This window comes from Talpa occidentalis, unplaced genomic scaffold (assembly GCF_014898055.3).
Source record: "Talpa occidentalis isolate TD23 unplaced genomic scaffold, MPIMG_talOcc4v2.1 talOcc4.4, whole genome shotgun sequence".
NCBI classification, from domain to species: Eukaryota; Metazoa; Chordata; class Mammalia; order Eulipotyphla; family Talpidae; genus Talpa; species Talpa occidentalis.
Genome location: NW_023604295.1, coordinates 64,016,665 through 64,038,973, shown reverse-complemented (window position 1 = coordinate 64,038,973; position 22,309 = coordinate 64,016,665). Strand labels below are relative to the sequence as shown.

At 38.0% G+C, this 22,309-nt stretch overlaps 1 protein-coding gene across 1 annotated transcript in view; it reads left to right on the top strand.

Annotated features, from left to right (window-relative positions):
* Positions 1 to 2,858: 2,858 nt before the first annotated feature.
* The window catches only part of EPHA6 (EPH receptor A6), a 655,437-nt gene continuing 635,986 nt past the window's right edge, over positions 2,859 to 22,309 (top strand). Inside the window, 2 exon segments of the mRNA XM_054700683.1 lie at positions 2,859 to 2,964; positions 2,967 to 3,239. Of these exon segments, the coding sequence (XP_054556658.1) occupies positions 2,859 to 2,964; positions 2,967 to 3,239 (379 nt within the window).

Below are 22,309 nucleotides of genomic sequence, written 5' to 3'. Positions count from 1 at the left end.
GTCATGATAATTATATTTCAATTCATTTCCTTTGAGATGTATTTTTCTTGAGATCATTATATTCTACACATGCAATAGACAGACTACATTTATAAGGGATGTTATATTTTAATTTGGAGAAAAATCTTGCAATTTTGTTTTCTTAAAAAACAAAACCAGGATATGACTATCAAGCATCTGACCAGGTAAGAAAGACATTATGCCATGCTTGACTATGGTTTATTTAAACAACAAAAATTGTGAATTGTGTGTGAATTATAAGTAGAGGCAATGATCGAAGTCCAGTTTAATCAAGTTGTTATGTTAATCTAACCTAAATGTTTGTTTCAGATATTGACTCCTTAAGCAAAAGTCCCAGAAATAAACCTAAGCTTTTCTTTTTTTTTTTTTTTCCATTAGAGCCATTTCCTTCTAGTCTAACTTTAAAAGGAACTTCTTGAAGGTCATTAAATATAATGCATTTTCTAAAATGTAACTCAAGTGATATTAATTAAATATCTTTAGGAAATATATTTTTAAGCAATGGCGTATTTTAAACATTCTCTTGAAAGTCTAGTTAATTTTAAGTCTCCAAGATTAGAAATACACACTATTTCCAAGGTAAATAGCATTATACATTGCTTCAGTTTATCAGAATATACTGTATTTTTCACTATTCAGTCAACGTAATCTATGGAACTACTCCCTTATAAGTCAAATTTAATCATCACAAGGTCATGGAAATAGATTCTTTGACAAAATATAAACTGATATTACTTTGGATCAAAGCATCAATATCTGAATCATTCAACACTTCCAAGAACATAATTTAGACATAGTTATATAATAATGTAGTTTTTAATTTTACAGGTTGTACGATATAAACTGAGTTTGCAAACGCCCATGTAGTCAGTCATATCAGTATCAAAATCAGGTTTTACTCTTTTAGGTATCAACATACAAACTCCATACTAGGTTATTTTGTCCAGAAGTGACTTGCATACATTCAACGTGGCGTGATCACCTTTCCCGGGAGGCAGCGTTTGCATTAGTAATGACCGTGAAAGTACAGTCACCAATGGGAAACCTTCCTCAGTCTCCAAAACACTTGCATTTTACAGTTCGCTCCACGCAGCCTAATTAGATGCATGTTTCGCTCTTCTCGCTTTGCCTCCAATGAACTGGAAGGCAGCGACCGATCCCCTTCAACTACCCTTTGCGACACAGACAGCGCAGAGCAGAAAGGCGTGCGGTGGGAGGGTCCTTCCTCTCCAGAATGCCAGGAGCGCCGGGCGCCGCCGCCTGCCCCCGGGCGGCCACGCGCTCAGCCCCGCCACTGCGCGTCGCCTCCCGCGCCCTCGGCTCCCTTGGCAAATACCGTCACCTTGTGCAAAAGCTCAGTGTTCGCTTAGGGGTTCACTTGTTCCATGGCCCAATATGTTTCTTCAAAACACTCTGAGTTCTGAGGTGGGGTTTTCAGTCTCACGCGTCAAGCCCAGCCCGACCAGAAAGAAAGCGCTGCGGGCGACAAAGTATCGCAGAGCCCCCTCCAGGCCCGCGCTCCCGGGCGCTCCCCTAACGCACGAGGAAGTTCCGCGCGAGAGCTGCTCCCCGCCAGCCACCTCCACCTGCGCGCTTGGAAGCGTTTTTGTTGTCGACTAACCCCCTCTAGCGCCGAAGCCGCAGCAGCCGATACGCGGCTGCCGGGCCGGCGACCTCCGCCGCGCGCGCGGCTCCCGCCCGGACCTCTGCGCCCGCCCTGCCCTCGGGGCGTGGGCGTGAGAGCCGCGGCCGCCGCAGCGCAGCCCCCGCGCAGCCCCGGCCTCGGGCGAGAGCCCCGCGGGCCTCCCCGCGTCTCCGCGCCGCGGCTTCCCGCTGACCAGAGGCCCGGCAGGCGGCGGCGCCGCGAGAGGGCGGCTGGCGCGGGGAGAGCGGTTCGCCCGCGCTCCGGGCCACGCGCGCCTCAGCCCCTGGGCAGCCCCGAGCGCGCGGTTCGACGCCGCCGCGCGGCGGGCGCGGCGGGGCCGGGGAATCTGGGCGCCCGCGGCGGGGACGATGCTCGTGACCTCCGCCGCGAAGTCGCCGCCGCTCGGCGACGCGAAGACCTCAGCGAGCCCCGGCGCCTGGCGCCCGCCCGCGTCCGGCCGGGCGTGACCGTCCTGGCTGCCTCGTCCCTCCCTGCGCTTTCCCGGGACTCGGGCGGCGGAGGCGGCCGCCGAGCAAGGCGCTCGCCCTGGCGGGCAAGTTTGGGCGGCCGGTGCTGAGGGGCGGCCGGACCGGTCGGCGCCTCAGCCCGCGGCGGGGCCCACCGCGCTCGCCCCCCGCGGGGCCGGAACTGTGACACGTCGGGAGGTGGCGGTGCTGGGAGCTGACTCGCCCTAAAACGCTCGGGGCTGCTGCCACGAAATGGGGAGCAAAGTGCTGGGGGTACTCAGAGTGGCCGCAGAGATGGGCGGAAAGCGGCCGCCCGGCCCGAAGCGCAGCGCAGACGCGGCCGAGCGGGCAGAGTCCGCGGCGTGAGCCCCTGCGGCCGCCCCCCCGGCGCGGGGCTGAGAGCGACCACGCGCGCCCCGCGGAGCCGCCTCCCTCGCCCGCTCGGCCGACGGCGGCCGGAGGAAAGTTCCCGCGGCTCCCGCGCCTCTTCGCGGCGGCCGCGCCTGCCTGGGGCTCTGCCCGCGCCCACGCCAGTCAGGAGACGCGCTCGGGCCGCTCGCGCTGCCCGCCGCACCTGGTCGTGCCTCCCCCGCCCCCACCCCTGCCGCGAGGCGCCCTCCCCGCCCCTCGCTCCCCTCCCCCAAACCACAGCCGAGCTCGCTCCTGCGCGCGCGCTCTCCCGGGCCCGAGCGAATAGTCCTCGCGCGAGGGGGACGCGGCGGTGGATGCGATTCCGCTCGCCCTCAGCCGCCGGGAGCTCCCTGGCGCCGCAGGCAGCATCCTCCTCCGAAGCAGCTGCGCCTGCACCTGGGCAGCCTGGACCTTCGTGCCCTGCCCCGGGGCCTCGCGCGGGGGGCGCCCCGGGACACCCCCTGTGGGCCGCGTGGAGGAGGAAGAGGAGGAGGAAGAAGACGTGGACCCGGTCCCCTGCCCTCCGCGGAACACCTGGCTGCGCTGCCGCCACTTCTGTTTCGGGAGGAGGGGAAGAGAGCCGAGGAGAGCCATGGGGGGCTGCGAAGTCCGGGAATTTCTTTTCCAATTTGGTTTCTTCTTGCCTCTGCTGGCAGCTCGGCCGGGCGACTGCAGTCACGTCTCCAACAACCAAGGTAAGGGACGGGGTGGCGGGCGGGAGGAGGCGGGGGCTCGGGTTGCCTCCTGCAGGTAACTTCTTCCCGGCCGCGGCTTTTCCGGGCGCCCCACTCGAGGGGTCACCAGAGCGCCCTGTCCACTTCGCGAGGGGCCGGCGACCTCTCGAGCTGCGGTCGGTCTTGCGCCCACACGTCCCCCAGCCTGCGTGAGCAGCGGCGGCGCTGGGGTCCCACTGGCGGCCGCAGGACAGCTCCCGGCTGCCGCGTCTTTCTGGGAGGTCAGGCCCCGGGGCACTGGCTTGGTGGAGACTTGGGGCTTCTGGCGGTTGCCCCCGCTCCTCCCCGCCCCGGCCAGGTTCGGTGTTGGTTGGTGCCCCCTCACGCCTTGGGCGCGAGCACACTGCTCCCGCGGCACCCGGGGACCGAACACCAGCCTCTTGGCTCCGGCGCTTATGCAGCCCTCGGCCAGCCGCAGCCCCCTTACCACATCCACGCCGAGTGTAGACTTGGAAATTATGCCTAGACCAGATGTCCCTAGATCTGAGTCTACACTGGTTTCTCTTCTTGTGGACGCAGAGGGGAGGGGGCTGTTGGGGGTGAGAGAAGCTTTAAGTTTGAATTTCCCATGTGTGCGTATTCTGTTCATAAAGTCAAGTCACGGACATTTTTGGAAGACTTTGTTTCTCTGGGTAAAGTGGTAAAGTGAAGGGGAATAGTGTTTGAAAAGTGAAAGAATCACCCAATGGAAAGCACTTAGAATTTTTGAGCATTTTCTTTTCTACTGTTCAAACAATGTTTATGAAACATATCTCTTTGGATTTCTGTGATGAGTATTTAAATAGATATAAAAATAACATTTACACAATCTAAATTCCTTTAGACCAAGTGGCAAACAACCATAAAAGTTTTCCAGTGCGTATCTGGCTGGATGCTCTCATTGGCACTATAATGACCACCAATAGATCACCTGTTAGGTCATACTTTTCTAAAGATTTCAAAATCTAAAACTCAGGTTATAATTGTCAGTTAACTATATGGTCTTTAAAAAATGGAGCACAGGTGATATGAAAGTGCATTGTTTGGTGAAGGCGAGGTTGACAGACAAGTGAAATAACACAGACTTTGTTAAAAATATGTATGTATACTTTATAAAGATAAATATTCAGACTCAGTATCCATGTGTTCTCATTTATATAATGAGTATTTTTGACATGTTTTCCTAATTATCACTGCTGTTTTACCTACCAGAGTGTTACCATAAATGCATATGTAAATTTGGAAGTCATCCATAACTGCCATGCCATTGAAGATGCCTCACATAATAAGTACCACTTATAGTGCCATACACTCCAATGGCTGTTTATACCATCACACACATCCCTTGTTTGTTTTTATGGGCTGTTGGCATTAAATGTGAAAGGGGTAAGTTAATTAATCTGCGTTTGTGAAAATAGAAGATTGTTAAAAATAATGTAATTATTTACTTTGCTTTTTTTTGTAAGGAAAGAAACAATTTTTAATAATTGGAAAGTGAGACTTTATATTTGTTTATATTGCTATATTTATTAGTCAGGCATGTGTTAGTCTAGGACTTCCAAAGAGGTGTATACTTTGGGAGTCAAGTTTATTAGAAGTGTTTAACAGTTATTTTAGTGCAATAATTCCCCTAAATCAACATATATTATTTCATGTAGTGCTGTGATACACCAATAACAACCCGAGGCCCTAGGAATATTAACATTAATAAAAAACACATCTGAATCTCCAAATGACTAAAGTGTCATTCTATGAAAAGGTGTCAGATTGTAAGTATGACATTTTGGATAGCAATATTAAATTTGAGGTCATAGAGGAGTGGTTTAACCTCTCAAAGTTGTTTTGAATTGTTTATATATTTTAATGACTTTCCTATACTTTTTAAAGACATTTTATCTGAAATATTTATTTTAGTAATTTGTGCTGTTATCAGTCACTCGATGTTAGTTAATGAGCATTATTCAGTTTCCCTATCAGTAGGATAGGATCCTCATCAGTAAGTAGGATCATTAAGGTAGTCTATTAAAATAAACTCCAAATTTGAATTTGTATTAACATCCTGAAAACAGGTGATACATAAGATTGCACTTGCATAAAAAAACTACCAAGGGTAAGGTGGGTAAAAGTTAGAGGAGTTCTTCAGAAGATTGTAGGGAAAGTATGCTCAGGCTTTTTTTATTTTTTAGCCACAAGTGATTACATATAAAATGTGTTTTACAGTCTAAAACACAGTGATTAGATTATTCTTTATAATATCTTTTATTATTATTCCTTATAATAATTTTTAATAGTGAAATAATCACACTAATGGCAAATGTCAGATTTCAGTTTTTTTTATATGAACATCTTGGGAATAATTTGTTTAATTTGTAGTTTTGTAAATAAATAACATGAATTAAAAAATCTTACTAATTTTTCTCCATAGAAAACATGGGACATTACAAAGGCTTAGAGTAGGTATAGGAAGAGAAAAATTAATATAAAATATAAGTTATATCTTTATACATGTAGTGTCAGTGATATAATTTGTTTAAATTTAAGGAGATGGTATTCATGTTCCTAGTAACTTTTCATCTTAAGAGTAAATAGAATTTAAATTTTATTTGAAAAGTTTGTTGTAATATGGAGGGTAAACTTTCATTTTTTATATAACTTGCTTTTTGATTAAGGATAGTCACAAAGTAAATATGTAGTATTATTTATCTTTAGCAAACTATATAATATCATTCATGGTTGAAATGAATGTATTCACTTTTTTCTGCCCTGCTAGTTTTCCATAATTAGTTTCTTCTTTGGTCATTATCATTTTAGCCTATCTCAATTTTTGATATGCTGCTTAAAATAGTGCTAAGAGTATTTTGACTACAGGAAGCATCTCTTCGCTTGTCTTTTAAGTGTCTATGACACTATGTATTATAAAGATAAAATAAATCAATTTGACTGTATTTCCCAAACTTTGATGGATCAGAAGGTAGATATACTTCCTACATCTCTTGGTTGGCTTAAGTAAGTGAAAACATGATTTGTATTCAGATTTCTCTTATCCCGTTAATTTGAGACTGCATATATGTAAATATAAAATTATTTATATCTATTTTTATATATAAACATATATATATATAAGCTTATTTCTGTATTTTTGTACTGGACACTTAGGTGAATATAAGGCACAATCTTGTTTCATATATAAGTAATCATGTATCTGTACCAATTACAGCGGTTAGTAGTTACCAGGGGACAGTTTATTCAAAGTTTATTCTGTTTTTTCTAAATGGTAAAGTACCTCTCAGGTTGTGATTTATTTTTCCAAAACTAATCAGTCATACACTTAAATAATTCATTTAATCAAAATATGGGCTGGATACAAGAATCTCATGAGCTCATTTTACTACCAAGATTGTGTGATTTTTTTAATCCAGATAATTCAGTAATAAATGAAACAAAAAGCTAAATAGCTAAAGCTAACTCAATTGTACTACAGAATTTATTGCTTTGAATGAATTGAGTATAAAATCCACTGAGTTGTATGCAGATACAGGTGAATACACCTAAAGAGAAAAATACCTGATCAATAAAATTCATACCTAAAATTAGTTAAACTACCATAATTATTGTTCATAAACTTAAAACTGAATATTATTCTTATATTTATAGAAAGGGAGGAATTGAACAATTTTTAAAAAGTTCAAGAGTAAACTTTATAGAAATTATTCAATGTTTTGTTAAATAAGGAAAACTAGAGTGATTTACAAGAAGATTTCTGAAAGGACTTTCATTAAAATGATATTCATTCACTACTCATACTTGTAAAATTGAAGAGATTGTGATCACATGCATTCTGGTTAAGAATAAGTATTAAAAACAACAGCATTGTAAAACAAATTGGAATAGTCATTGTAAAACTAGTCATTATAATTAATAGTCAAAAAAAAGTGAAAATGTTGTTGGTCACCTAAGTGTTACTTACTCTGGGTTTGGGATAAGACCTTTTCCTTGCATGAAAATCGTGCAATGTTCTTTAATGATATTTTCTTCAAACTAGAAGTAACAGGAGTATAGCAATTTGTATGGATGTTTCTAGAGGAAAAATATATCTAATGGTACAGGACATTCTGGTAAATTTACAACTTCACTGGACTGACAATTTCTTTGAATAATGGAAATTATATTCTGCTTTTCCTTTATTAAGTATTGTTTTCTAGAATTTAATATTTAGATGATGGAGGAAAAAAGATAATGAAGAAGACACTGTCCATGTACTTACGGGTTTATTGTTTTCTAGTAAGGGAGATTGACCAAAAAAAAAGTTAAATTAAAAAAAATGGTGTAGAAATTCTGTGGAGGAAATGATAAAGGCTTTGAGATAGAGTGTAACAGGAGAGACCTGCGGTTTTAAAATTGTTGGTTGGTGAGTCCTATCTGGAAATGTGACATTTAAACTCAAGAAAGAGAAGGAACTAATTGTACAGATGGGGAAGAAGTGCTTTCTAGATAGAAGGATCTTTTTGGGTAGTGTCCTTGGTGGAACATGAGCTTGACATTGAAGAACTGAATACAGTGTGATAGGAACTTGGTGAGCAAGGAAACCATAGCACAATGTGAGGTTTGAAATATAGTCAGGAAACAGATCTCCCAGAGAAGAAAAGGAGCTGTGGTAAGGACTTGAATTTTAATATTAAGTAAAATGGGAAGTTATTGGGAGATTTTAACCAATGGAGTAAAATGAACCAATTTTGCTTTTAAGAGCATTATGGCTATTCAGCAGAGAGATGATTGGAAGATGGCAAAGGTAGAATTAATAGTTTGTTACTGTTGTCTAGAAAGGGAATTATATGGTAACCTGGCCTAGAGTTGTGGTTGTGGAGATAGAGAAAGAAAAATGGATTTGAGATATATTTGGGAGACAGAATTTATGGGATCATCTTATCCATTCAGAGAAATAAATAATCAACATTTTTTTTTTCAAGGAACCCAAATAAGTGTACCATTACTCTCAAAATGACCTTTTATACAAACTCTTGGTAATTGTAAGGGAAAGGAAAGATTAGATAGAACAAAAATATATAATAGAGGTGAGATGCCCTTTTTCACTTCAAACTATGATCTAATATTTTATTAGTAAATACAGCTTTGCTATTTGAAACCATTGTACATAAAGTAAACTCATGTTGTAACAAATACAATTTCTCAATGCGTTTCTGATACAACTTTCCATAATAGTTTTAGTCAGAGTGGGTAATAGCACAAGTGGGTAGGGACATCTTTCCAAGACACTACAGACTAGTTTTTAACTAATAAAGAGCAGTTGGAAGTTTGACTTAATCAGCCTGTTTTCTTCATCTCTGTTATGATCAGATTACTGTTACTGAGAACAAAACTAAGTGTTTCTTAATATCATCAAATAGGTGTTTCCAGGTATTTTCCATTAGTCTTTTTTTTCTCTTTGCATTTTATATAAGTGAAGAGAGACAAACAAATGTTCAGAAAGCTTGTAAGAAATCCACAAAATGAGATTTCAGGATGTATTATATTCTTGGGAATAGGTACAAGGGAAGAAACTTAAGTTTTCCAATAAACAACAGTAAATTGCATGTAATTTTAAAAATTTCCCTGACAGTTACCCATTACTTTGAGTTGAATTTTAATAATATATGAATGCAATTATTAAATATACAGATGCATAAAATGTTCTAACTTATACAAAAATACCACCTACATAATATATATTTAGTAGAAAATAATGCTCTGGAGATGTTTCATTTAAATATTTCCAAATATTCTTAATCACATATATAAACATGGTAATTTTTTCATTTACTTTAATATTTGGAATGTTCCAGAAAATACAGTCTTTATAAATTATTCACTATCAACTTCTTATGACAATTTTGATTTTCAGTGATAAACTAAAACTGCATGAATACATTCATTTTTTTAAGATTTATTTTATTCATGCATACAAGAATCAGGGTACAGGCCAGATGTTTGGGAGGGTGAGGGGATTCACCAGAGACAGAGTGGGGAGCAGAAAAGGCAGATCTACTGAAATACATTGCTGAGGGGATCAGTGGGTGAGACAGGAGAGGTCTGCCACGCCATGTGGGATTCTCGTTGGCCGGCAGGGAATGAACCCACTCTGCAGAGGCTGCAGACAGCTTCACAGTGCTGTGCTCAACCGCCTGTGCCACCAGGGGAGGCCTAATACATTCATTTTTTAAACAGTATTTATTAAAGACCTACTGTTTGATAAGATGGGGTACTTACTATAGTAAAAGGCTTAAGAAGAATGTCTCCTCTGAGAATATATGATCCAGTGAAAGTTTTCAGTCTGTTTGTACATCTGACAGGGGAATTTTCTCCTTTCTTAATATTAGATCCAAGGATATATCTAATCAATGAGGAAACATTTAAAAACACGTTTGTTATGTAATAGTATTGATGATTAGCCCTAATAATGTAAAATATATGCCATATATTTGTAAATTATTACTTCATTACATTTCATCTGAAAGTTAAAGCAGTCATGTTTTAATCATCTCCCTTGTGTCTAGTCAATGCTGGGTACTAAGACAACAACGATAATTATCCTATAGTCAATGTTCTTTAGAAATCCAGTCTGCTCTAGTGATATTATAGATCGTTGAGTATTTGATATTTACTCTTCAGATACTTACTAATATTTTTAGATGAATTTTAACAATATGTGAATGAGACCATGTGGGAGAGAAGGAAAGGAGTAAAGAAATATTTCCATCCTTTTTATACATTTAATTTGTAAAATTGCTTCATAAGAATTTTCTAATGTCGGTTTTATGTATGGGTATATATGCTATCTAATTGTCTGAAAAGAAAATGTGTAAATATGCATTAAAAATATATTCACGTGTACAAAAGAACTGGGGTACACTTGTGAGGTGAACTTTTGTTCAAAAGTTTGGTTTATTATGATGCATTTACTTAAGGTAGGTTAAGTATTAAAATTATTAAAAACTGATTAATGTTGTAGATGCAAATTACCAGTTATAGCCAGTAGAAGTCATGTATTTTAATTGAGCTTTTAGTTTGAGAATTGGGATGAAAGTGTGTATTTTCAGTACCTGTATTGAAATATACATTCAGTACTTTCACAGGATACTGCTGAGTCCTATAGTTATTGGCCTTTTTGATGATCTGAACTTGATGGATATATATGAGATATATATATATATCTCATATCTTCCACCTATGTCATTTCATAACTTCAGGTGTAAAAGCCATACTTAATTTTGGATCATAATATATACAATATAACTTCTCCTTAGAAAATCTATAGTTCAGGGCCTCCCTGGTGGCCTAAGGGGTTAAGATGCAATCTATGATGCTATCTGCAGCCACTGCAGCATGAGTTTGATGCCCTGCCAGGCAGCTACCCACATGGCATAGCAGACCTCTCCTGGCTCACCCACTGTTCTCCTCAGCAGTGTATTTCAGTCATTCGGCCTGTTCTGTTCCCCACTCTGTCTCTGGGGAATCCTGTCACCCCCCCACATCTCTGGCCTGTACTCCAGTTCTTGTATTCATAAATAAATACATCTTTAAAAAAAAGAAAGAAAATCTATAGTTCAGGACAAAGAAATAGTTAATTATTTTGTTCTTGTAATGTTAGTTATCTCTGTGGTATTTGAAGTTGATAAAAAGTAACACTATATGTAAATATTATATACATAATTATTCATGTTATGTTAATTGATTAGTAATGTTACAAAATCCTCAGTGTGATGGGAAATAGCTTAGCATACTAGTAGATAGCCTGGAACAAAAAAGAGTTTTGTCAGTTTCTAAAATTAAAATCTATACATAGGTTTACTTGTTAACAGTCTAATGATTCAAAAATAAAACAACATAGTACCTAGGAAAATTGTCTAATGAGTTATGTAGTCTTTTACTTTGTACAGTATTATGATACTTAAATTCTGTGGCACATGAATATTGCAAGAGAAGAAAGGTCTTAGATAGTATGTAGAATGTATTATATTGAATAAAGAAAAACATTTGCCTAAAATTTAAAAAATCAATATATGGGAGTTTGTATAACTTTGATAATTATAACCAGATATATATATATATATTTTTTTTTTTTAAGACTTATTTATTTATTTATACAAGCACTGGGTACAGTCAGAAGCGTGGGAGGGTGAGAGAATTCACCAGGGCCAGAGCAGGGAGCAGAACAGGCAGACGGATGAAGTATAATGCTGAGGGGAGCCACGGGTGGCAGGAGAGGTCTGTGCACCATGTGGGACCCTGGCCCAGTGGCCAGGGATTGAACCAGTGCTGCAGAGGCTATGGGCAGCTTTGCAACTGGGGTACAGGTCAGAGGTGTGGGAGGATGAGAGAATTCACCAGAGACAGAATAGGGCACAGAACAGGCAGATGGACTGAAGACACTACTGAGGGGAGAGCAGGCGAGGCAGGAGAGGTATATTTTAAACAGTAAATAAAGAGAAATGTTTCATACACTAGTAAATAGAAAGGTATTGCATTAATATGTATTCCAAGTAAATATTATTTTAAACTAATTGAGATGATTGCCCTCAAATTGCATTAATTGTATCTTAATATCACCTTAGTTTTTACTATTAAAGGCTGAAAATTATTTCTCATGTTGTCATAATATTTTAATATTGGTAGAGATAATAAAATTATTGAAGAAGTAATAGAATCATTAAAAATATAGAATTAAATTATGTAGAGAACAATAAGTTGTGAAAACTGATATCTCAGACCACTAAAATTTATGTTTAAATATAATGGAGTGGCTAAGTTATAAACATACCAAAATGAAAGAAAAAAAGACATGAAAGAATAGCTGAATTATAACACTATTTTAAAAATGAGCTATTTGGTTAAAGAGTCTCTCTTGCTATATATATCTAACAAAACTCTGGGTTAAATCCCAAATTTCTGAAAGAATAGATGTGTTCATTGATGATAAACAATCTTAGCTTAAACACTAATAAATAACACTGGAAATTTCCTTTTATTTTGTTTCTGAATTTAAAATAATCTTAAGTAAGTAATATTTATGTTGCGAATGCAAGTGAAATGATGAGTATTTGCCAGTAAGTGTGATGGAAAATAGCTGAACAAACTGGTAGATAACTTGGTATAAAATCCTAAGAGTTTTTGTCAGTTTCTAAAGTTAAAAAATCTATATATAGGTCTACTTGTTAACAGTCTAATGCTTTAACAACAAAACAACACAGTACCTAGGAAACTTTCAGAATACTAAAATGTCTAATGAGAAAAATTAACTGTGACCTTAGTTATTTTATATGCTCACTTTATAGCAATATTTACTGAGGTAACACTCAGAAAGAGATCTCAATTTTTATTTGAAAAAGAAACACAAAATTTCAGATATGCCTATTGTTGGTATAACATATTGTTAGTGTGGTTTAAAATAAATAAAAATTGATATGTTCCAATTTAATTGTTATTTTTATGCTGCTGTATTAGAGCAAACAGTGTAGTATAAAACTTGTTTATAGTATTATCATATAACTTTATTTTATAGATTAGAAATGGTAGTTAACCCAGATTATTAAAATAGCATTTTGGTAGTTTATTTTATGAAAATTACATGTGTAAGAATCTTTACAATAATCCAGTAATTTTTTTTTTAAAGATTTATTTATTTATTTATACAAGCACTGGGTAGTCAGAAGCGCAGGAGGGTGAGAGAATTCACCAGAGCCAGAGGGGTGAGCAGAGCAGGCAGACTGACAAAATACACTGCTGAGGGGAGCAGCGGGCGGCAGGAGAGGTCTGTGGGGCCATGTGGGACCCTCCCCGATGGCCAGGGATCGAACCAGCGCTTCAGAGGCTGCGGGCAGCTTCGCAACCCAGTGCTCAGCTGCTGCACCACCAGGGGAGGCCCAATAATCCAGTAATTTAATAATCTTTTAATATGTATGCATCTTTTTGTTCAGACTTTTCCAACAACCTTATTATCCATTAATGCCAAATTAAAATTTAAGAATTTATTTTCAAACTTAGCATTCTATAGTTTAAATACACTCATTAAAGCTGAATAGAAAGTAATTTTTTCCCTATAAACATTACCAGATTTTAAAGTCAAATGAACTTGTTAGCCTATATAAAGTTCTTAGATAATTTTTCATTGTAATTTATGTATATATACATTTTGGGTTCTTATTTTTTCATTTTAATTTTTATTACTTAGATATGAACACTTCAGTTTTAATCATTTATTGATATGTGTTTTCCTAGAATTCTCAAAGTAGTTCAACAGAAAATATATTTTTTTCAAATTTTAAATAAAATGTTAATGCCTACTCTGTTTTCCACTATGTTAGAAAATACAAAGACAAGCCACTACCTTTACCTTCTGAGAATTTCAGCTTAGATTGATGAGGTTTCTTATATGTTAGTGAATGATTAAAACATCATATACCTGAATTATATGGATTACCTATTCCATAGCTAAGTTCATATTCATGAACTAGTGTTAGATGGAACAAATCAAAGTTCTATTATCAAGGATCTAGAAATTTACATATGTGAATTAATACATAGAGAAACTGAAAATAAATATTTCTCACTTAATATATTAGCTGTGACTACATATAGGTCGTAATTTCACTTGATTGTTGGAAATGAAATAATATCTGCTCCCCAACCATAAGGATGATGTTACAAAATTGAAGTGATCATAGACCTGATAGTGAAATACCGGCAGTATAGCAAAAATAAAATGGAGGGAAATAATAACAAAATTTGCATACAAATAAGAAGCTTGAGTTATATACATGGGATGAGTCTCACATTTGTCAGAAATAATCATGAATGTATAAAAATAATAAGACCTAAAATGAATGATTTCAGAGACTTCAGTTTTTAAATACCTTTGAACTAGTTAACTCTGTACTCAAAGTTTAAAACATCCTACATATAAATAAAAAATAAATATCCAAATGAATATATTGATTTAACATAAAATTTTTAATAAGTAGGTGATATGACTTAGTTTATTTGCAAAGTATTATCATATAAAATATTTAAGAAATATAGTTAATGATGGTGAATACTTTTACAAAATATAACAAATCTAATTTTTTATTTATACATGGTTTTGTCTATTGATTATTTTATCCTTATATGAAAGTAAAATTGGCAGTACCAATATAGTTTGCATTCTATGCATTATAAATATTAAAAATGTTTATTGACATCTCCTGCCATGTAATTTCTTGTTTTATTATCATTCCCTCTTTCCTAATATGTAGGAATTCCTATTAAATACTTGTTTTTATCTGTGTTTCATAACTTAAAAATTGTTGGTATTCTTTAATATTTATCTTGCTAAATTAGGGAAATTACTATGTGATAGGTTCTGTAATTTTTAATTTGATATTTGCTTGTAAGGTGGCACATAGAGATAGAAATTGCTGCCAAAACTTTGTATTTTAGGGCCTCTCCTGGTGGCGCAGCAGTTGAGCCCTGGGCTGCAAGGCTGCCTGCAGCCTCTGCAGCGCTGGTTTGATCCCTGGCAGCCGACAAGGGTCCCACATGGCGCGCAGACCTCCCCTGCCATGCCTGCTGCTCCCCTCAGCAGTGTATTTCGTCATTCTGCCTGTTCTGTTCCCCGCTCTGGCTCTGGTGAATTCTTTCACCTTCCCACACTTCTGACTGTGCCCAGTGCTTGCATAAATAAATAAATCTTAAAAAAAAACAAACAACTTTGTATTTTTTTTTTAAAGATATTTATTTATTAATACAAGCACTGGGTACAGTCAAAATCATGGGAGGGTGAGAGAATTCACCAGAGCCAGAGCGGGGAACAGAACAGGCAGAAGGACCGAAATACACTGCAGAGGGGAGCAGCGGGCGGCAGGAGAGGTCTGCGCGCCATGTGGGACCCTCGCTGGCGGCCGGGGATTGAACCGGCGCTGCAGAGGCTGTGGGCAGCTTCGCAGCCCAGCGCTCAACCACTGTGCCACTGGGGAGGCCCAAAAGCTTTGTATTTTATACAGAGAAAAGTCAATGACAGATTATCCATGATTAGCTGTTGACATTTAGATTTGTACATTTAGAATGTCAAAAAATACTGAAAACTGTCAATTTTGTTCTAAAATTTAATATTCTTATTTTCAAACCCAAGATTTTATGGTCCTCATCTTTCCTCCAATATCCAATATTTTTAAAAAATTACTTGAAATAATTATGAATGTTTTGATAAATTGCATTTTAAATAATTGAGAAAATTACAGCTCTGTTGATAAATCTAATGGCTTATGCAACTCTTTGCATACATCTAGGTTTCTTGTTGTTATTACCATAATAACAACACCCTAGTGCAGACATTATTTCTAACTTATGAAAATAAGTATCTTTATGAGGCATAATATACTGGAATAATGTATTTCATCTCCTTTACATTATATAACACCTAGAATACTGTTACTTATTGCTATGACAGAGTGTATAATATTTTAAAGTATTTTCTTCCATAGCAGGTAATTAAACTAGGCTGTCAGAGTCTGACTTGTAACCAAGTCTTTACCAGGTTGATAATATTTCCTGAAGTTTGATATCTTAATTATAAAAGATTATGATTTTATATACACTCCACCACACACACAGTGTTTATGATTATGATATGAATCCCATTCTCCAACTGTACCACTAATTTAGTTGGAAGTTCTGTTCCTGATACAGCACCAGCATTGAGGAAGCTTATATAAAACTGAGGGGAAAAAAGCAGTAAGTTGCTCTTTAATAGATTTGCTACTGATTTATTTACTAAGATTATTCTCTTCATTGCCATTTCCTTTTTTTGATTAAAAATTTGCATTTAAGTTTATTCCACTGCAAAAGTAGATAATGTTTCTTTTGCAATGGCTATTTTTATTTCCTGTAGCCATTCTAAAAATGGAATGATTGATTTTTCATTTTGTTATGTTTAAGATTTTTATATACCGCTTGCTTATGGTAATTCCAGGTGTTAACTAAAAGTTTGTTTAGTTGTGCTTGTTACTATTTGGATATCAAGATTGACTTCAGCCACTGAATTTTCCCCATTCATTTTTTCTCTCCACTAAAATAGTTTTTGTACAGTCATGTACACATTGATCAATAGGTAGTTGGGATATAAAATGCATATTTACTAGTCACTCTAGTAGTACTTTATATATGGATAATTAACTTCCTGGCAAAAGGTCAGTTGTAGAAATACAACTACTGTAGTGCGGCGGTGGGGGGTACTTTAAATTTCAATTTAAATCTGAATCAGGAAGTACCCTCCTGACTTGCCATTTTAGAACAGGGATCTCTGCATCTGGAACCAACCTGGACTGTGTGGAACTGGGAAAGGGCTTCTCCCTTTGCCAGTTGAAAGCCCCCACAAGTCAGGCCTGTCTGGCCACCAGTTGGAGCCCAGAAGGGGATCCAGTCACCAGTGGGGCAGACCGTGGGAAGTGCCCGCCTGACTCGCCATTTTAGAACAGGGATCTCTGCGTCTGGAACCCACCAAGACTGTGTGGAACTGGGAAAGGGCTGTCCCCACAGCCAGAGGTGAGCTGAAGGCCCCCACAAGCCAGGCGCCGCCTGACAGAGAGTTGGAGCCCAGAGGGGGAATCCAGTGATTTGGAGCCCAGTGGGCTATCCAGCCACTGCCAGGGTAGTCTTTGGGATCTCAAGACCCACCTCTGGAATTAAACGAATACAGAAGGAGGAGATTTTCTGGGACAGGGACCATTAACATATCCATAGTACCACCGCCCTACTGGACTTCTGGCATAACAGCATTAGATTTTATTGGACCAGACATCCCAGAAAGAGTACACCAAAGAGATGCTGGCCAGTACCAGTAACACAGTGTCCCAAAGCATAGGACAAATTAGAAAACAAGCAGCAGAGAGAAGAAAAATTACAAGCAACCAAGCATGTCCCCAGGGAAAAGACCACACCACAAAAAGACAAACACCAGACTGCAACAACAGTGACTTAGAGGAACTTATGAGTCTTCCCGGTAGAGAATTTAAAGTGCCATGATTAGAAAACTGAAAGAAGTGGAAAATATGGGAAAAATATGGGAAAAATAATGGAAAAAGATATGGGAAAAATAATCAACAATATGGGAAAAAAAATCAATGACCAGAAGAATGAAATTGAGTCCCTAAAGAGGGAAGTGAAAGAAATGCAGACGATTAAAGGATGAATGGAGGAGCTAAGGAACTCTGGGAAAAGCAATGAGAGCAGAATAGATGGAATGGAAGAACGAATAAGTACTCTCAAAGACACAGAAATAAAAACAACCAAAACAGAAAAGGAAAGAGAAGGATGAATGAAAAAGAATGAAGAAAGACTTCAGGAACTATCTGACTCCATGAGGAAAGGAAATATAAGAGTTATAGATATCCCAGAAGGAGAGGAGAGAGACATAGGAACAAAGAAAATATTCAAGGAAATAATTGAAGAGAACTTCCCAAATATGAAGAAAGAGCTGAAAATAGACATACAAGAAGCAAGAAGAACACCAAACTTCCATGATGAAAGGAAAAATACAGCAAGACACATAACAGTAAAGCTCCCAAAAATCCAAGACAAGGAAAAAATAATGAAGCTGACAAGAGGGAAGAAACAGGTAACATACAAAGGAAAATCAATCAGGCTGACATCAGACTGCTCCAAAGAAACACTACGGGCAAGGAGATAGTGAAAGGACATAGTCAACAGACTCCAAGACAACAAATGCCAATCAAGAATACTCTACCCCGCAAAGTTTTCCTTCCTCTATGAAGAAAGAATAAGGACCTTCCTAGACAAACAGAAACTCTGGAATTTCATTACAACTAAACCTCTACTCCAAAAAAATATTATAAGGAGCCCTAAGGCCAGAACCAACAGATGTATGAATAAGAACTAAGCAAGACAATAAATAAACAAATAAATAAACAAACCCAGAGAAAAGACAAACAAAATGGCAAATACAGATGCTAACATGTCAATAGTAAGTCTAAATGTAAATGGACTAAACTCTTCAATAAAAAGACACAGAGTCTGAATTCAGAAACAAAACCCAACCTTTTGCTGTCTCCAATAAACACATTTAACTACAAAAGATAAAAATAGACTTAAAGTAAAGGGATGGAAAACAATCCTACAAGCAAATGGACCAAAAATGAAGGCAGGAACAGCTATACTGATATCAGATAAAACAGATTTCAAACTCAAAAAAGTAAAAAGAGACCCCGACTATCACTACATTATGATAAAGGGGACAATACTTCAAAAGACATATCACTCATTAACATATACTCACCAAATGAAGGCGCACCAAAAGAAGGACAACCTTTATCATCTCTGAAAACAGACATCAGAGAAAACACATATGTAGTAGGAGACTTAAGCACACCACTATCAACAATGATAGACCAATGAGACAAAAAATAAGTAAGGACACTAGAGCTCTAAATAAGGATCTAGAGCTCATGGGCTTAACAGACATCGATAGAACACTAAACCTCCAAAAATCTGAGTGCACATTTTTCTCAAGTACACATGGATGATTCTCCAGGATCAATCACATAACTGGGACACAAGACAAACATCAACAGACATACCAAGATTGACATCATGCCAACCATCTTCTCTGACCACAAAGAAATAAACCATAAAAAGAAGGCAGGGAGCCCTCCTACCTCATGGAAATTGAAACCCACACTACTGGAAGGCCACTGGACTTATTAGGAAATCAAAGAAGTAATTAAAAAATACTTTGAGCTGAATGACAAGGAGGACACCAACTTCCTAAATGCATGGGGCACAGCTAAAGCAACAATAAGAGGAAAATACATAGCAATAGAGGCTCACATCAAGAAACAAGAAAGAACTCAAAGAAACAACCTAATCACATATCTCAAAGAACTAGAAAAAGAACAGCAACAACAACAACAACAAAAAACTAAAACCAGTAGAAGAAAGGAAGTAATAAAAATTAAAGCAGAAATAAATGAAAAAGAAACTAAAAAAAAGTCCAAAAGATTAATGAAACCAAAAGTTGGTTCTTCGAAAAAAATAAATAGAATAGACAAACCCCTAGTGATGTTCACAAAGGAAAAATGGGAGAAAGCACAAATAAATAGGATCACAAATGAAAGAGGAGAAATCACAACAGACACAGCAGAAATCAAAAGAATAATCAGAAACTACTAGGAACAGTTACATGCAAAAAATTCAACAATCTAGAAGAGATGGACAAATTCCTACAACTTTACAATCACCCAAAGCTAGATAAAGAAGAAATAGAGCACCTAAACAGACCAATTACAAGCAGTGAAATTGAAATGGTAATAAAAACCCTCCCCAAAAACAAAAGCTCAGGACCAGATGGATTTATAAATGAATTCTACCAAACATTCAGAAACGAACAAGTGCCTAACCTTCATGAACTCTATTTTTCCAATGTCTAAAAAAGAACTTTATTATTTCTTCATAGTATGCTTTTAATATGAGCTTCTTTCTTTTTTTAATATTTTATTTTATATAATTCTTACATTATTTTCATCTTTGCAAAATGTATGCATTTTCATTATGGTTATATTCCCCATACATTTGCACCCCCCTTTATTTTGACTCTAGTCCATAAATGCTTTTAAAAAATTGAGAAGGAAGGGATAATACCAAACATGTTCTATGAAGCCATCATTACACTAATACCAAAACCGAACAAGGACAACACAAAAAAAGAAAACTACAGGCCAATCTCGCTAATGAACACTGATGCAAAAATCTTCGATAAAATTTTAGCTAACAGAATCCAGCAATGTATACATAAGATAATTGACCACGACCAAGTAGGATTTATTCCAGGGACACAGGGTTGTTCAACATCTGAAAATCAATCAATGTAATCCAACACAACAACAAAAAGAAATATAAAAACCATATGATAATATCAATAGATGCTGAGAAAGCTTTCGACAAAGTATAACACCCATTTATGGTAAAGGCCCTTAAAATTCTCGGGATACAAGGAACATACCTCAACATCATAAAGGCCATGTATGACAAGCCCATAGCCAATATTTTTCTCAGTGGTGAAAAGTTAAAAGCATTTCCATTAAGATCTGGAACAAGACAAGGATGTCCACTCTCACCACTGCTTTTCAATATAATACTGGAAGTCCTAGCCAGAGCAGTTAAGACAAGAGAAAGACATACAAAGAATCCAAATAGGGAAGGAAGGAGTCAAACTATCACTAACCGCAGATGATATGATAATATACATAGAGAATCCCCAAAACTCCACAGAAAAACTAATCAAACTAATCAATCCGTGTAGTAAAGTGGCAGGATACAAAATCAACACACAAAAATCAGTAGCCTTCCTATACACAAATAATAAATCTGAAGAAGAAATCAAGAAAACCATCCCTTTTATTACTGAAACAAAAAAATCAAATACTTGGGAATAAACCTAATAAAATAGGTAAATGACCTATACAAAGAAAACCATAAAAAACTGTTAAAAAATAGAAGAAGACACAAAGAAATGGAAAGACATCCCGTGCTCATGGATTGGAAGAATTAACATTATCAAAATGGCCATCCTACCAAAAGAAATTTACAGATTCAATGCTATTCCAATAAAAATTTCAGTGACATTTTTCAAAGAAATAGAGCAAATATTGATGAAATTCATGTGGAGCCACCAAAAACCCTGAATAGCCAAAGCTCTCCTGAAAAAAAAAAAAAAAAGGAATGGAGGTATCACACTCCCAGACTTCAATCTGTACTACAAAGCCATAATAATCAAAATTGCATGATATTGGAACAAGAACAGACACACAGGCCAATGGAGCTGAATAGAAAATCCAGAAATAAACCCACAGATTTACGGTCAACTAATTTTTGACAAAGGAACAAAGAGTATGCAATGGAGCAAAGAAAGTTTGTTCAATAAATGGTGTTGGGAAAACTGGGTCGCTACATGCAAAAGAATGAAGCTTGACTACTACCTCACACCATGCACAAAAACCAACTCAAAATGTAATAAAGAACTAGACCTAAGACCTGAGACCATAAAATATATAGAAGGAAATATAGGTGAAACACTACATGACATACACCTCAGTAACATCTTTAAAGACACATCACCCAAAGCAGTGATAGTGAAGGCAAAGATAAACAGTTGGGACTACATCAACTTAAAGAGCTTCTGTACAGCAAAAGAGACAATAACCACAACAAAGAGACACCCCACTGATTGGGAGAAAAGTTTTGCATACAACACTAGTGATAAAGGACTGATCACGAAAATCGACAAAGAGCTGACGAGACTCAACAAAAACAAAGTAAATAACCCAGTCAAAAAATGGGCAGAAGAGCTAAAAAGAAACTTCTCCAAAGAGGAAAAGCAAACAGCCAACAGGTGTATGAAAAAATGTTCAACATCACTTGTAATCAGGGAAATGAACATCAAAACTACAATGAGAAACCCTCTTATACCAGGGAGAATGGTATATATTAATAAAACTAGCAACAACATATGTTGGTGAGGATATGGAGAAAAAGGAACTCTCCTGCATTGCTGATGGGAGTGCAAACTGGTCCTCTGTGATTCCTCAACCTGCTAAAGACAGAGCTTCCATATGATCCAGCAATTCCACTTCTAGGTATTTACCCAAATGACACAGAAACATTAATTCAAAGGGGCACCTTAACCCCTACATTTATAGTGGCACTATTTATAATAGCTAGGCTATGGAAACAACCCAAATGCCCAATAATAAATGACTGGATCAAGAAGATGTATTACATATACACAATAGAATATTATTCAGCAATCAAAAAAGAGAAACTCATACAATTTGCAGCAACATGGATGGAGCTGGAAGGGATCATGCTCAGTGAAATAAGCCAGAAAGAAAAAGAAAAAGAAAAATACCAGATGGTCTCACTTACAGCGGGAATTTAGAAAACCTAAATACAGGACTAGGAGAAAGACTAATTATAATAAAGTAAAAATCAAAATCAACAAGCAACTA